The sequence below is a fragment of the Carya illinoinensis genome, chromosome 14 (assembly GCF_018687715.1).
Source record: "Carya illinoinensis cultivar Pawnee chromosome 14, C.illinoinensisPawnee_v1, whole genome shotgun sequence".
Taxonomy (NCBI): Eukaryota; Viridiplantae; Streptophyta; class Magnoliopsida; order Fagales; family Juglandaceae; genus Carya; species Carya illinoinensis.
Genome location: NC_056765.1, coordinates 30,383,683 through 30,399,790, shown reverse-complemented (window position 1 = coordinate 30,399,790; position 16,108 = coordinate 30,383,683). Strand labels below are relative to the sequence as shown.

General features: G+C 36.1%; 2 protein-coding genes across 2 annotated transcripts; one reads left to right on the top strand and one right to left on the bottom strand.

Moving 5' to 3' along the window:
- Positions 1-4,150: 4,150 nt before the first annotated feature.
- Positions 4,151-15,581, bottom strand: LOC122294178 (pre-mRNA-splicing factor CWC22 homolog). The gene is made up of 8 exons (XM_043102689.1): positions 15,400-15,581; positions 13,866-15,031; positions 13,564-13,753; positions 7,415-7,518; positions 7,165-7,267; positions 6,725-7,029; positions 5,691-5,996; positions 4,151-4,689 (listed from the first exon to the last, which is right to left on the bottom strand). The coding sequence occupies exons 2-8, from the start codon at positions 14,970-14,972 to the stop codon at positions 4,333-4,335; spliced, it is 2,472 nt and encodes an 823-aa protein (XP_042958623.1). The 5' UTR covers positions 14,973-15,031; positions 15,400-15,581; the 3' UTR covers positions 4,151-4,332.
- On the top strand, positions 10,637-12,365 carry LOC122294180 (glutathione S-transferase T3-like). Its single transcript, XM_043102690.1, has 2 exons — positions 10,637-11,165; positions 11,239-12,365. Exons 1-2 carry the CDS (start codon positions 10,734-10,736, stop codon positions 11,806-11,808), a joined length of 1,002 nt encoding a protein of 333 aa, XP_042958624.1. The 5' UTR covers positions 10,637-10,733; the 3' UTR covers positions 11,809-12,365.
- Positions 15,582-16,108: the final 527 nt, after the last annotated feature.

Sequence of the window (16,108 nt, the reverse complement as noted above, 5' to 3'; positions counted from 1 at the left end):
TCAAAATGCGACCTAAATCTAAGTCCATTTGGGATGGTGGTTGCATGCTTCTTCCATGATCTCCATAAGGTGGGAAGCCAAGTCCTTTAAGCCTATGAGGGAAAGGCTAAAGGAGACTTGTGGCCATAAATGTTGAGTGACAACAAGCTGCCACCTCGTGGACGGGAAGGAAATCCCTTTCAATTAGCAAGGACATCAGAGGATCTAAAATCTAAATGATCGTTTTATAACATTTGAGAGAGAGGTCTTAAAATTCATGTATCATTAAGAAGGGACAGAAAGTTCCAAACATTTAGTATAAAATTATATATTTTGAGGTTTTCATGATTGAAATATATATATTTAAATATAGAGTAATACTATATATTATACTCTCATCTTATTTTTATCCTATTAAGTAAGATGTGGCTCATTTATCACTATTAGATGATAAATAAATATGTAATAAATGATCATTCAATAGTAATAAATATGTCACATCATACTTAGTAAGATGAAAGTGAGATGATAGTATAGTATATAAAATTTTTCATATATATATATATATATATATATCCAAGATTAAAATCAACATCATCATTGATGGCGCTTGTCCGTGATTAGACGAGGATATTTTCGTTGAAGTAATGAGTTGTTGGTTTGAATACATATGCAACCTTAACCATACATTTGGCCTAAAATAGATTAGGCTTAATTATTTGTGTTTGACATTAGATTTTGAATTCCAACGGTCAGTAGTAATTTGTAGGAAGACTTGTACACAATTCAGATGGAAATGTTGCTCAATCTTAAACACGAGAAATAAAGGAGAATACCATAAAATAAAGTAAATATGAATATATAGTTCGATGTTAATTCTTAAATTCAATCTTAGAAGAAAATCCGTCCTCTAAAGAGGTTTGCACGCTGCTTGTCACACTTTTTACAGAGTATAAGTATCAGAATGAGCTAGGTATCACCCTATAGCCTTTTCTAGGATAGTTATTCATGTTGGGTCCATGGTTAGATCATGCCCCAAACAGTTTGCTTGCAGAAATAATTGTGGGCAGGCAAAATAAGTAGAACCAGCTAGGAAATACCTGTGAGATCGAAGGGTTGGTTTCTATTGCTTTCACAACCTTAAATTAGGATCATGACCTTACTTGCAAGTAGGAATTCATTAACTGAGTGTGGCCTAAGTGGACACTCGCATCGCCAAGCCAATTAGCTAAACACAAGAGGGAAGGTTTCACTTCCAAGACAAGTACACAAGCTGAAAGAGACACCCTTCCAAAGTCCTATAACTTTCACTAAGAAATACGGTGGCTTTCCCAACTGCCTTCTATATTATATACATATATATATATATATATATATGTAGATTAAATTACGCAGGATGGTGACAGAAGAGTATAGAAGAGAAATGATTATGCAGTTGGAAGATGATATATACGGTGTCCCTGCAGGAAAGGTTAAATGTTGGGGAATGGGGAATATGCTTTGGCATTAATGCTAGCAGTGCAAGGGTTGAGGTGGTAGGTTTTGTATTTGTCATTCCTTCATTGGACAACAGAACTGTCATCATTGTTGATCGGTCTGTTCCATTTTTTGTACTTCTAATTATACAGAAGCAAAGGTGCCATCGTCCTAGGAGCCTGTATAACGCATGTAGTAACCAAGATCTACCTACACTACCTTCAACTTTAGCCATCTCCATATTTTAATGGCGTTTTCTTAGATTTGTTGAAGGAGGGATCGTGAATTAGAATCTTATGCCTTAGATGGGATTAGAGTACAACTATAATTTAGCCCAAATAGTTGGAGTGTCTATAACCCATACGCTTTACGCCAACCATCTAGGTCCTTATTGTCATACTGTCATTGACCACTTAATATGAATTGAAGCTTAGGATAAAAACTTAAAATAAGACCTTTATATTTTAAGAAAAATTCTAAACATAATCCTAAACATCACACACCATATATATTTTTTTTCTTTTACTAAATGTTTGATATATTGATAATGAGGAGAATAATTCAATTAGTTTAAAAAGAATAAACTAAAAAAAAAATTAGGAAATAAAAAAATAAAAAAATGGTGTGTAGACTTATGTGTAGCAAGGCTTATATTTTAATATCACATCACCTAAATCATTTTTTTTTTTAAGAATTATAGGCTTTTTGTCACTCATCGGCATCGGTTTTCTATCATCATCGTTATACAACTTAGGTCCCATTTGGATTGTAAATTAGTTTCATCTCATCTCAACATTCAAACATCATAAATACAAATATTTTTCAATTTCAAATATTCAACTTTTCTTCTAATCATTTCCTAATCGTTACAATTTTTCTAAATTTTCTAACAAAACATAAAAAATAATTCAACTTTTTTAAATTCTAAAATAAAAATAATATTAAAAAACTATATTATAATATTATTTAATTTTATAATATTTTTATTTAATTTTTTCTCTCCTCTCAAAATTTCATAAAACATCTTAATTCAAACAATTTTATTATCATTTACAAATTATTTAATTATAATTTAAAAATTTCTCATTTGATCATCTCATCCATTCAACATCCAAACGAGTTGTTGTAACATTTATCGCATACCGATTGACAAAGGGGGTAATATTCTATCACGAGAATGCCTAGGGAGTGAGGACCACCGATCTCCACCTGCTACCCCTTTTCGTTTGAAAACAAAAATGTCAAAAAAGCAATAGCGTAGAAAAGTCTAGGTCTGAAGTAGTTTCAAAGTCTTGGTAGAAAGCAGATTGGGTCTGCATTTTTTTTCCTAGAAATAGGTAACTAAAACAATTAGGTGTGTTTGGGTCTGCATTTTAGGTGTGTTGGAATGTTGAGAATACCTCAATATTTCTTAACATATTTTATTATTATTTATTAATTTTTATTTACTTTTCATTACTATTCACAACATACCTCAACACATTCCGAATGAATAATGCTTATTACAGTTCACAGATGTGGACTGCTTTACAGGCCTAAATGAAACAGAGCGTTTCACTAATTAAGGACATGCAAAATACCCGTGTCTGTGAGTGAAAAATCTCTTGAATGAGTAGATGAACTCGCCCTCGCCTCTACTCCATTGCCGTCGCTTCAATATTTATTCAAACCTAGATGGAAAAACCTTGATTTCTTCACCCTCATCATCGCCCTCCCCATTGCCTCATTCTCCAAAATCTTCATCTTCTTGACCTTCTCCGATCACCCCACCTATTGATTCTCATTTTTTGTGCAATCAATGACATTTTTTTTTTTTTTTAGCATTGATCATTCTTGTCATTCTCCTTGGATACATAGACCTTTTGCTTATAAATGTAGGTTTTGTATTCTTATTGCTGGAATTTCGTTTGTGTATATAATTTGCTAGGTGCATTGACAATCCTTTGTGCAGGTTCTCTCTTGTATTTATCGATTAACCCTTCGGCGTTCTCGCCGAGTTTTTGTTATGATCATTAGGCTTGGTTTTCAAGGGCACTTGGGTGTTATAGACCAGCTTGTCTTTGTACACTGATGTATTTAGTTTAAAAAGGTGCAAAAAAATGTTGATACTGTCGGTTCAGAGGAATGCTGATGTGCAATGTGATCTTCAGGAGGATAGGTTAAAGGGTGTTACTTTGATAAATTTTGTCTCTGATTTCACATTTTCTTTTTTGTTAATTTAATTGATTTTTAGCCCTTTTTCATATTTTTCTAGGCATTTTATCTTGTTTGGTTCTGAAAAATTTGTATTGGGATTTGGAAAAAACAATAACTGCAAACAACCAAAATGGAAGAAAAGAGAAGCAAGTGAGGTAGAACTAGAGAGCAAAATGCTTGAGGAAAATGTTAAGAAAACAAACAGCATATTCTGTCGATGGTGAAGGATATTAGGTTGTGGTGGTCGACACTAGGCTGGAGATTTGGTTGGAAGAGGGGGGGGGGGGGGGGGGGGGGGGGGGCGCGACAGTATTGCTTCAGAAGAGAAATATTGCAAACTACTTGTGTTTGTGTTCTCGTTTGGCTTTAGGTTATAGCAGAAGGAGTGATAAAGTAGTCATTTACAGCCTAAAAATGGAGATAATCTAGTCATTTTATATGTTAGGACTGCAATACAGTCCCCTATAGCATCTCTCATCCCGAACACCCAAACCCAACCTAAAATAGCAACAAGCAACCTTGCATTAGAGAAAGGAACTTCTACAGAGCTCGACAGTGAAAACTTGCCGGTACAAAATATTCAAAAGATGCACAAACATTGACATAGAACTACAGTGCAATATAAATACAACATATTCAAAGCTTCCTGGTGTGTTGTCGACTCTAATGCACCATTCCCTTTTATTTTCTCCTCCGCTTCCTCCGTCTATCATCCTTTTCACTCTCATCTGAACTTGAATCTGATTGTGTCTCAGAACTAGCCGTCTCTGTGTCTGAATTATCAGAACTATCAGATTCACCATCAGATTCAGAGTCTGACACTGCCTGCTCTTGTTGCATAATGAGGCGTGGCATATTCTTCAGGTACTCTCGTAAATTCTCTGTGATGCCTCCAAGCCCAATGGATGTGAAAAAGTTAATTGAAAACCTTGTGTTCTTGGGATTATCCCTCGGGAATATAGATTCAAACGAGTCCTGCATTGTTGGATCTGAAAGCCGTTCATTCAGCAGACGGATGCCCAGATGCTCTGACAATTCCTGCACCACGCTACCACAGTAAGCTTAACAGCTTCCAAAAGAAATGGCAACCAAGTCCAATTAACGCAACCCAGCTTATCGTTTTAAAATACCGTAATCATTAATTTTTTATGAGTGAGGAACTAAGGTGATATTTCTGGTAGTAAGTTTTTTACAAGGGCATCATGAACAACAAACGATGTGTATTTTGATAACCAGAACAATTGAATGGTTAAAAGTCAGCAGAAAATATAGTATCAAATAACACAATATGACAGAACAATCAAAGTTGACAGGCCCACTTACCCGACTAAGAGTAACTAGTTACGTATTAACTCCCAGGTCATATGTATGATCATAAGAAAATAACAAGGACTACAAGTCTACATAACTGGCATTGCAACAGATGACTGTAATTGTATTCATAATCCTGATAATTGCATCATCACGAGTCATGCAATCCCATACAAAAAGCAAACTCCACACCTATTCTGAATTTCACTAAATATACTGTTAGAATTTGCCTATCCCTAGTTTGTTGTTCTTCAACTACGTAGAATATGGATTGGTTATCAGACCAATCAATGCCAACATGAGCAAAGGACTTCTAAAACTGCACTAGCTGAAAACATAAATTACCTTCTATGATGATAATCATTATTCATACCCTCTCAATTTAGGCAAGATGTCTAATGTTAAATGTCTTAGGATCATCTTTAAAAGTCCCGTTTGGATATTGAGATGGTTTCAACCCATCTCATCCCATCACATTTCATCTATCTCAACATCCAAATACCACTCAAACACAAACACTCTTCAATTTCAAATTTTCAATTTTTTCATCTAATTATTACAACTTTCTCAAACTTCCAAACAAAACACAAAAAAAAATTCAACTTTTCAAATCCCAAAACAAAAATAATATTAAAAAATTATATTCCAACAGAACAACCTATAACAAGAGGACTAGGAAGAATGCCTGACAAGAGGGTGTAAAATATTGAAGATGTCCCCTTGGTTACCTGAAATAGAATCTTAATAAATATACGGGAAGAAGAAGTGGTATCCTCCTCAGTTAGACGTATATAGGCTAAGACATGCCAAGGCAGAGCATCTGTGCCGAGTAGATGTGCAAAAAACTTTGCCACATTTCGCAGCTTATTTGTTTCAAGCCGGTGAATCATGGAATACTGCTGGACAAAGCATTTCTCAAAGTTTTCCTGGTGAACTTTGTTGATCATGCAGAACCGCTGGCCCAAAAGACCATAATATCGGAGGTAAGTTCTCTCCTGACTGCAGCATTCCAAAAGCATAATGCACAATTCCATCTGCATAACACAGTTATAAGTCAGCAAGTAGTGTCGAACCAAATAAGGTAATTCAAGAGACTGATGATTTGCATGTTTTAAAATTACAACATAGTGGGTCTATCAGAGCTCTTCATTTTAGATAGAAGTTTCTGAATATATTTTTGTACAAAATTTCAACAAGATTGTGAAAAATGTAGCTGGGGCTGGGTATGATAAGCTAGAGCCACTTGCAAGCCTGACTGAGCACAATGCAAGCCAAAACTTGAGAAACAGTCCTAAGGTTCAAATAGAAGACCAAGCCCTAGTAAAAATCAATGATCTTACTATAAAAAAAAAATGTATCAATGATCCAAGCCCAAGACAAGCTGAGCTCGAGCAGCAAAAATCTAGGCTGGACCTCGGCATGGCTTGTCTTGTCTACACTCTTAACACCCAACGGCAATGCTAATCTAAGCACCATGCAAGTTATTCATTAAAATACTACTGGTTTTGTGTGTGTGTGGGTGGGTGAGTGTGTTGGTTTTGTTTTTGTGGGGGGGGACTTGAACCTAAAAGAATGACTTGGACCCAGATCCCACTTCTCTACCAAATAGTGCTACTAGTCAAGAACCAGTCATTTGCACAAATACATCAACTGTAACCAAATATTCACTCTTCATCTACTCTTGTCCTACCCATCACCAATAAAGAAATACCCAAATAAGGTGGCTTGGTTTATACAACAGAAAAATGCTTGCACCACTTACCTCTTGACCTGGCTCTAGTTTGATTTTCAGGAGCTTATGACCAGCCTCCTCAAAATCTACACTAGACATAATAGTGAGGTAGATTGTCCTCCGAAGATTTACAAGGTTTGTCTCTGTTTCATCCTTGATTTTCATCTGCTGCTCATCCTCTTCCTCAGATTCGTCATCATCAGCATCATCCTCGTCATCATCTGAACCTGCATCTGAACCAGCTTCATCCTCAGACTCCTCACCCAGAATGGTTTTCCTAACTTCTTCATAGCGTCTCTCATTCTCGAGGAAATCAGGATCTGCCTTGAATATATCTGAAAAGGAAAAAAAGGATAAATCAAAATAGTACATATTTATAGGCAGAATCAAAATAGTACATACTTATAGGCACAATTAAAATAGTACATATTTATAGGCAGATCGATAAAGAAGCAGAAGACAAGACATACCGAGTGTAATCTCTGGATCTATTTCATCTTGGAGAGAGACCTCATGCGTTAACTGATCTTCCTGCTCTACAAGGTCTAGATCAGGACGAACGGCAGGGTATCCCTGCAAACAAATACATCACAATGAGCATCTTTGTACTGGCTATCTTTGGACACTAGTATGCGATGACATTACTCTGCCAAAAGAAAATAATAATAATAATAATAATAATAATAATAATAATAATAATAATATAAGAAAAGTACTTACCTGAAACTTTGCTTTTCTTACAGCAAATAGCCCTTCAATCAGAAATTGTACCCGTTTATCTATTTCCCCTTCATGAAGAATTCCACGAAAACGCTCAAATATTCCTGTTATTACAAACCATGAGAACAGTATCTAAAATTAATTTCCAGGAATCAATACAATAAGGAGGACAGCACATTCGAACCCAATACCTCACGAACCACCCACTTCTTACAGTAGGAGGCCATGCCATTTGAGTGTTGGCCATATGTAAATGCAGAATCTATTAACAATATAAAAGCTGAAGCAATGTCTTCACAAAAGAATGAACTATGTATCAACCATTTTCATTAACTTTCTTATTTATTCATTCTTTGTATAAAAAAATTTTTGGTTTCTCAACTTTTTCTCTCATCTTGCTGGAAAAAACCTTTCTTCTCCTGTGGTATAAACTCTTCAGTTTCTCAACCTTTCCTCTACTCTTATTGAAAAATAACATTTCCTCTCCTTATCAGATAGTCGAAAAAAAATCCTTGAGTTTCCACCTCAGGTGCTTAGCAATTAAGTTATTTCGGCCCGAGCGTCACACAGGTTTATGGCTAGTCTAGGAGAGAGAATATATCCTTGACCCAAATGTACAAAGTGGGACAGAAATCTAGAAAGAATCACGTTGATGGAGGAAATATCATGGAGCCAGAAATCTAGCACTTTATGGTTAAGGGAAGGGGATAAATGTGCATAGATTCTTTCATTGAGCGGCCAAGTCACATTGGAGGAAGAATGCCATCGAGCAACTCGGTATTGTCGATTTTGTTTCTTTGGATCATTTCAAGATTACGAATCACATTTCCTGGTTTTGCAATTCTAGAATTGCTCGTGGAACAAGTTGATTGGAGGCCAAAACTTGATGGATTAGCTCTCAAGCCCATTGAGTACTACAGAGCTGTGTGGCTAGAGAGAACATTTGAAGAAAATGATGTGTATGAAGTGGTTAAAAAGATGGCAAAAGACAAAGCATCAGGTCCGGATGGATTCACCATTGCTTTTTTCCAGACCTATTCGGTGTGGTAAAAGATGACATTATGAAAGTCTTCCATGAGTTTTACATACGGGCAGTTCGAGAAAAGCCTCTATGCCACCTTTCTTGTGCTCATTGCTAAGAAATCAGGGGCTTCGGATATTAAGGGCTATCACCCTTTTAGTCTTGTGAAGGAGTGTATACGATTATATCCAAGATTCTCACAAATCTTTTGAGTGAAGTTTTGGGGAAGATCATATCAAAGTCTTAGAATGTTGTTCTTACAAGCAGATAAATCCTAGACTCAATGCTCATTGCTAATGAATGCTTGGATAGACGAATAAAATGATTTCATTCAAACTAGTCATGGCTAAGAGCATTCACATTGGACTATGCATCCCCATATGCAAAGTCAATTTTGCATAATATTAACATAAATCAGTCTACATTGGATTCTCTAGCTCTAAAGTTTTAGCTAACTATGAACAGTAACATTACAATTTTCCCGAGCCACTATTTACTCTCCAAGTTTTATTTTAATGTTTATTTCTCTCTCCTCCCACACTCTCTCTCCCTGACCCCCCCCCCAAACGGGATTATTTCCATATTTCCACACTCTCTCTCCCTCGGTTTCTCCTTTCCCGAATCCCCATCCCTCTCTCGACCCAAACAACCCCATCGGAAGAAGCTTGGATCCGTGCACCTCTCTCTCACGACGGTCATCGACGGAGCCTGCGACTGTTGCTGGGAATCACTGGAGGTTGCTGGTTTCCTTAATTTTCTGCTATTTCAGGTATGATTTCTCCCTTTCTCTTCACAGTTTCGGTTAGGGTTTTAGATCGTGCATGTGTTTTTCTATTTTTCTGTTTTTCTGTTGCCATTTCTTCATTTGATTTTGTTCTTGGTTTAGATTAGGGTTTCGTGATTGTGTGATATTATGGGTTTCTTGGTTTCGATTTTCTGTTCTTGGGTTCTATTATCTGAGTTTAATGGATTTGGTTGCTGTTTTAATTCGATCATAGCAATTAACTTTAATGGATCATGGCTATTTCCTTTAGTGGAACCCCAAAATTCCTATAAGGAAAAACAAATTGGGATCTGCTTTCCGATTGTGTTTAGGAGAGTTTTCCATTTATTTGGTTTGAAATGTCCATTGATATTAGAGTGGTTGTTCATTGAAGCATGAAGATGTTAGGTGAGGATTGAATACCGCTGAAAACAGAGGCTAATTATGATCTTACCATTCAGTTTAAATTAGTTAATATTTGGAAGTGTCATTTGTCCTTGAGCACCTTTCACATCATAATTTGCAACTTAGTATGAGAACAGTTAGATATGGCACTCTTTTAACTGGAAAAGTGAGGGGGGGGGGGGGGGGGGGGAGGATAAACTTCTTCAAATTCATATAAATGAATATATAGGATATAGCCGGTTGATTTCAGTAATTAGTAACTTTATGCTTAATTACCCAGGGTTGTGTCTAATGAAAACATATTCTTCCTACTTATAAAAAAAAAAATGAAAACATATTCTTCCTGTTCGAGTAAAGAAAATAACAACAATTAATAGGTCAAGTCAAATTCAAATTCTTCTTATACAAGTCTTGCATACTCAGTCTATGCCCTTTGCATTTTCTAATGATAAAATTTAACAAAGATTCGAACTCTAACACCATCCTACTGCATCATGCCCACCCTCACTCAGCAGACCAACAGATGCCAACACAGTCATCAAGGCAACTAGAACTCCCAATATTCAAATTTTACCAAATCAGGTGTGAAAAAAATTGATGAGCAAAATATATAATAATACCTGAAAGGTTTCCCTTATTAATGAATAATTTAATACATCCTCTACTTCAGTAGTAAATAAGAGTCTTCGTCTTAGGCCATTTACTCGAGTGAGGAACAGATCCATGTACTGAAAAAAAGGTCCAGTAAATAGAGAAGTTTATATAATATTTATATTTATATATATATATATATAATTACTTTCAAAAACATTTGTTTAGAGTACATATTCGAGGCCAGTTGGTGGAAGCAATCCATGTTGTACTGCTTGTTACAAGAAAAATGGATGATTTTTAATTGCATATAGATAAATCTGCACATCATCATTAAATTCATAAAAACTGCATTTAGATAAATCTGTACATCATCTTAAAAACTACATAATCTGAATTTTGTACTGCTTGTTGGCCTTGCTTTACCTCAAAACAGGTACTGGGTATGAGTTTAACAGTCTTTTTTAAACATGTTGGCCCTGTTTTGCTTAATATGTGCTGTTTTAGTAACATTTTGTCCTTCAATATTTTGTTGAAGGATGAACACTTTAATTGATGAGGATCCCTTCTTCACCACATTGTTGGAAAGTGGTGAGGGTGGTATAAACAACCCTATTGTGGATGCTGATTTCGTTGATGTCCAAGCGACACAACCCCAACGGGAAAAAAAGGCAGCAAAACATAAATCCCAGCGGGGTGTGTCATTTACTATTGAGGAAGATACTCTCCTCATTTCAGCTTGGCTTAACGTTAGTATAGATTCCATACGGGGGACTGACCAAACCTCCACACAATTGTGGAGTAGAATTTATGATTACTACTCCACTTATAAAAAACCTAACAGTCAAGAAAGATCTATACCCTCTTTGACCAATCGGTGGTCAACCATTCAAAAAAGTGTCAATAAATTTTGTGGTTCAATGGCCCAAGTTGAAGGAATGCATCCAAGCGGTGCAACCGAGCTAGACAAGGTATAATCGTTTATTTTGTTATTGTGTAAAATTTTTTCAGATTTGTCCTACTAATTGTTTCTATATTTTGTAGATTGACAAGGCAAAAATTTTGTATCGAGAGACCCAAAAAACCAACTTCACCTTGGATCATTGTTGGAATCTTTTAAAGAACCAACCGAAATGGCAAACACACATGGAGACCGTAAGAAGAAGGGACAATGTCTCACGTTCAGGTAGTACTCCAAACTCAATACAATTAGGGGACCCAATGGAAAATGTGCCCGTGGAGTGTGAGAGACCTCCGGGGAAAAAGGCTGAAAAAGAAAGAGAGAAAAAAAGAAAAAGTAGGGAAAGAGAAGATAAAGAATTTAGTGAGGCCTTAAGGGAAATGACAGAGGATAGGAAGATTCTAATGTTAGAGAGAAAAGAAAGCTTAATGAGGGTAGAAAACCGCAATGCTGAGTTATTGGAAATTAAGAAGAAAAAGGTTGAAATGGAAATTAAGGCTCAAGAAGAAAGATCTATGATATTAGCTGAAAAGAAGAGAAAAAATGATATGGAAATAATGAAAATGGATATTGGGTCTATGAATTCTGTGCAGCAAGAGTATTTCCATAATCTTCAAATGGAAATTCTTGAGGAACAAAGAAATAAGGCCTAGGGTGGTACATAGTTGTCTTTTTTGTTTTGTGCAGTTTTTGAATGTGTATTTAAAACAGCCTTGGTGACATTGTTGTGGATATTTATATACTACTGGTTGCTATGAACACCAAACCCTTTTTTGTACCTCTCTTTATGGGGAGATTGTTTTGTTGGTGGTTGGTGGTGGGTGGGAACATTTTGTTGGATGAATTTTGTTGTGGGTGGGATATTGTTGTATTGCTTGCTGCTTGTTGGTGCTGGAGCTGCTGGAGGACCCAATGGCAAGGCTGTTTTTGTTGCTGCTGAAGAGTGCTGGAGCTGCTGAAGGGTGCTGGAGCTGCTGAGGCTGCTGGAGGGTGCTGGGCGTGCAGTTATTTTCTGGTTGCTGAACATATATGCTGAATTTGTTGGTTGCTGAATTTGTATAAAAATCAACTTTTTGCAACTTGTATTAAGTTGATTTTGATACATAGAATTAGTCACATGTAAATTCTGAAATTGATATTAGTCAAATGTAATCTGAAGTTGATATTAGTCAGAAATTATTATATATAGAATGCTGGAAATTTGGATGCATGAAAGGGTGGTATGGATGCAGCACATAGTCTATATTATTTCATTGACAGGTTCGGTTTTAATGGATATTATCTATGTACTGGGTACTGATTGCATGTACAAACCAGTACATGGAAATTGCAAGGTAAAAAAATTAATATTAGGCAAAAAAAAAAAAAAATATTAAAATAATAATATTTTATTATTATTTTGCTTTAAATATGCATAAGCCAATGTGGGAGTTTTGTTGAAATGCCAAAGTGGATATGCAAAAGAGTTAATTTTGCATATGCATATCCATATACCAATGTGAATGCTCTAAGGCCTATGATAATGTCAATTGGGGATTTTTGCATTCTTTGCTCAGGAAGCATGGATTCGAGGAACGGTGGATTTCTTGGATTATGCATGGTGTCTCCACAGCTCATTTCTCTGTATTGGTGAACGACACTCCAACATGCTTCTTTAATACCTCACATGGGTTGAGGCAAGGTGATCCGTTGTCTCCTCAACTATTTGTAATTGACACGGAAGCCTTTAGTAGAAGGTTAACAGTGATGGTTCAAGTGGCTTTATGAGGGTTTCTTGGTGGGGAATCCAAATCGAGGTTTTCTTAACCTATCCCATTTATTATTGGCAGATGATACGTTGATATTCTGCAATGTGGACCAAATCATATCATCATTAGAGCACTTCTTCTATGCTTTGAGGTTGTCTTGGCCTTAAAGTGAACTTCCAAAGTCTGAAAAATGGACCTGGTAGGGAATTTCAACAATTTAAGGAGCTTGACTAGTTCAATGGGATGTAAGGTATCTTCTTTGCTCATGAATTACCTTAGCTTCTCATTGGGAGCTTCCTTCAAGTCTAAGTCCATATGAAATGAAGTGATCAAGTATTGAGTGCAGGTTGGCAGGTTGGAAGATAATAATTGACTTCAAGACTTTTCAGCAAACCCTGAAGATTCTAATCTCTTAAATAATGCATTGCATGGTTGGCTTTGCCCCTTATCTACTATGGGTGAATCTTTCTATCTGGAATTTCCCCATCACTAATGATTCTAGGATTTTTCACAGATGTCAATTATACTAAGTTGCATAACCAAAATGAGAAGTTATTCTAGGAAGCAACCGATAAATTTAAAAACTAATATTAGGATAATTCAAAGCAAAATAAGCTAATAAAAGGAGTATATACTTCATAATTCCAACAGCATACCCACCATGCAAGCCTTTAGGCGAGAGATCTTGCAAAATTGATCCACACTCTGTGACAAAGCCGACAGCTACCTCAACACTGTCATCAGTTGGATTCTCAAGCAGCACTGTGAGCAACTCTAATGCAATAATCTCATGAGCCACTTGCTGATTCACTAGATGAGCAATAAACTTAACAGCAGCTAGTAATTGCGGCTGAACAGAAAGTAAAACAACAGAAAAAGATAAATTAGGATGAAATCGTGTAAAAAAAGGTTCCTACTGCAGTAAACAAAAATAAAATTATAGAAAAGAGATAAATACACACCTTGTCATTACGCTTGTATGCTCTCTTGAGCTGCAAAATAATCCTTCTCAGAAGAAGATCCCCCACCTCGGGAAACTTGGTGTTGACAACAGCAACCAGTGCAGCAAACACATCTGTGAAACCTGGAGATGACATCTGTGACTTCATACATGACCGGCAGAAAAGACCCCTTCCCCGGATCAGATTCTCTGAGAAGAGTTCTGGAATTATATTCTTTATATTAGCAGCATTAACCTTGTTGACAAGCCCGTTTATACTCTTCCGAAGGGCATCCCATGTCAACCGCTGATACTCAACACTACTTTTATCCTCAACCTCTTTCATCATTCGAGCCAACTTAAATGGTGGAATATAAACTCCACCACTCTTGCCCAAATTTGAAGTGTCAGCATTCACGTTGCCTTCTTGCAATCTTGGCTGTCTCTGAGGTTTTGATTCTTCCAGCACCTGGCCATCTCTACCATCTTTACTCCTAAAATTCTGACTATCTTTCTGTTGTTCAGTATTATCCTTTCGTCGTTCTGAAGTTCTACGTGCTTTCCTGTCATTGTCGTCCTCTGAATCATGACGTGCATGCCAGTCCTTTTTTCTACTGGCACCCTCTGTTTCCCGTTGTCTATGCCCACCTTCATGCCGGTGGGATCTCTTTCTTTCTTGCTTCTCTCTCTCAAATCGCCTATCATATTCATCAGAACTTGGATAAGATTCTTTCACCTTATCAAGCTCTCCCATTTCTCCACGCCTCTTCCCCTCATGTCGATGGGTTCGCTCTCTTTCTTGCCTGCCCCAGTCTCTCTCTACCCACTCACCATCTTCTTCAGAACTTTGCCGAGATTGCTTACGCCCTACATGCTCACTTAGCGACCTACCATCTCCATCCCTAACATCCTTCTCGTTTACTCTTTCCCTATCCTTATCAAAACCATTATGCTCATCTCGTCTCTCATGCTGTTTTCTACTTCTTTTATCAGAATCCAACATATCCTTACTACCATTGGCTCTGTCCCTATCTTTATCATCACGGTGGCGTTCACCTCGCTTGTCATCACGTTTATGTGCATTTCTTTTCTCAGAATCCGAAGACTCACTACTGTACTTTCTAGCCATATTACTTTAAAACCTAATCAAAACCCCCGGAGCACACACTAATCCTACAATCTATGCGTCTGCAATGGAAAATAAAAAACATTTCACGACCAAAACTAAAAGTAAATACACATATCATTGAAAAAGTGGTATCAATTAATAACCCTAAAGCTAAAATCCAAGAAAAATTGATAAAGAAATTAAAAATTAAAATAAATTTATATTCGTTTCTATAGCTTTTCCTTTATTATTATTATTATTTTTAATCTCCAAGGTTCCTATCGATTTGGTATCAGAGCCAGTTAGTTTGGAGTCCACTCAGAAAACAAACAAGATAAAAATAAGAAGAGAAGCTGACCACAGCCGAATCTCTTTGAAACGTGATGATCTGTTTCCATTTACAATTAATTTTAGAGAGAGAGAGAGAGAGAGAGAGAGAGAACCATACCTTGAAGAGTGGATCGTTCTTCCCTACAGTCTTCACGCATTGGGTGTGCTGTGTTCAATTGCCATTTCGAAGATGTGGTGGGCGGTGCGATTGCTTTTGGTTTGGGTGGAGACGCGAGGAGGCAGTGACCCTGATTTTTTTTCGAAGGAGGAAAGGTGCGTTTGGCTCGAAACTTTAGCCAGGTTTTATCATATCCCAATCCTGTTTCGTTGTCTGATTAAGCCCATGTTTGGACGTAGAAAGATAAGCCCATGTTTTAGTGCATATTTGGGATGGTTGTAGAAATATACTTATAATTTTAAGATTTATAATTTATAATTTAAATAATAAATTTTATTATTAAAAATTTATTTACTATTTAATAACTATATGTATACGTTTAAAATACTTTTAAACATATTATGTTTATTTAGAAACAAATTAAAAAATACTTTCTGAAGTAAAAATAAAAATTATTTAAATTTGTAAAGATTATGATCATATATTTGAAAGTTTGAAAGTTGTAATTATCTTAAAGTTGTAGGGATATTTTAATCTATTGACAGTCTTTTTAAAATTTGAATTACGTTCCTCATTATTCAGAAAAGAACGTTTGATACTTTTCTTTAAACGTACTTTTTAACTTATTTGAGATCAAAGTATTTTAATATGTAACATTCAAACGACCTAATTTTTTTATTAAAGAGTTTTTAAGAATATTTAAAAACTA

What these genes read in the sequence shown, in the direction of transcription:
- LOC122294180 (XM_043102690.1), top strand. Translation starts at nt 10,734, where the DNA reads ATGAACACTTTAATTGATGAGGATCCCTTCTTCACCACATTGTTGGAA. An exon ending in GTGCAACCGAGCTAGACAAG is followed by an intron (nt 11,166 to 11,238) that starts GTATAATCGTTT and finishes TATATTTTGTAG; the next exon opens with ATTGACAAGGCAAAAATTTT.
- LOC122294178 (XM_043102689.1), bottom strand. Translation starts at nt 14,972, where the DNA reads ATGGCTAGAAAGTACAGTAGTGAGTCTTCGGATTCTGAGAAAAGAAAT. An exon ending in AGATCCAGAGATTACACTCG is followed by an intron (nt 7,030 to 7,164) that starts GTATGTCTTGTC and finishes TTTCCTTTTCAG; the next exon opens with ATATATTCAAGGCAGATCCT. An exon ending in TTATTAAGATTCTATTTCAG is followed by an intron (nt 4,690 to 5,690) that starts GTAACCAAGGGG and finishes AGCGTGGTGCAG; the next exon opens with GAATTGTCAGAGCATCTGGG.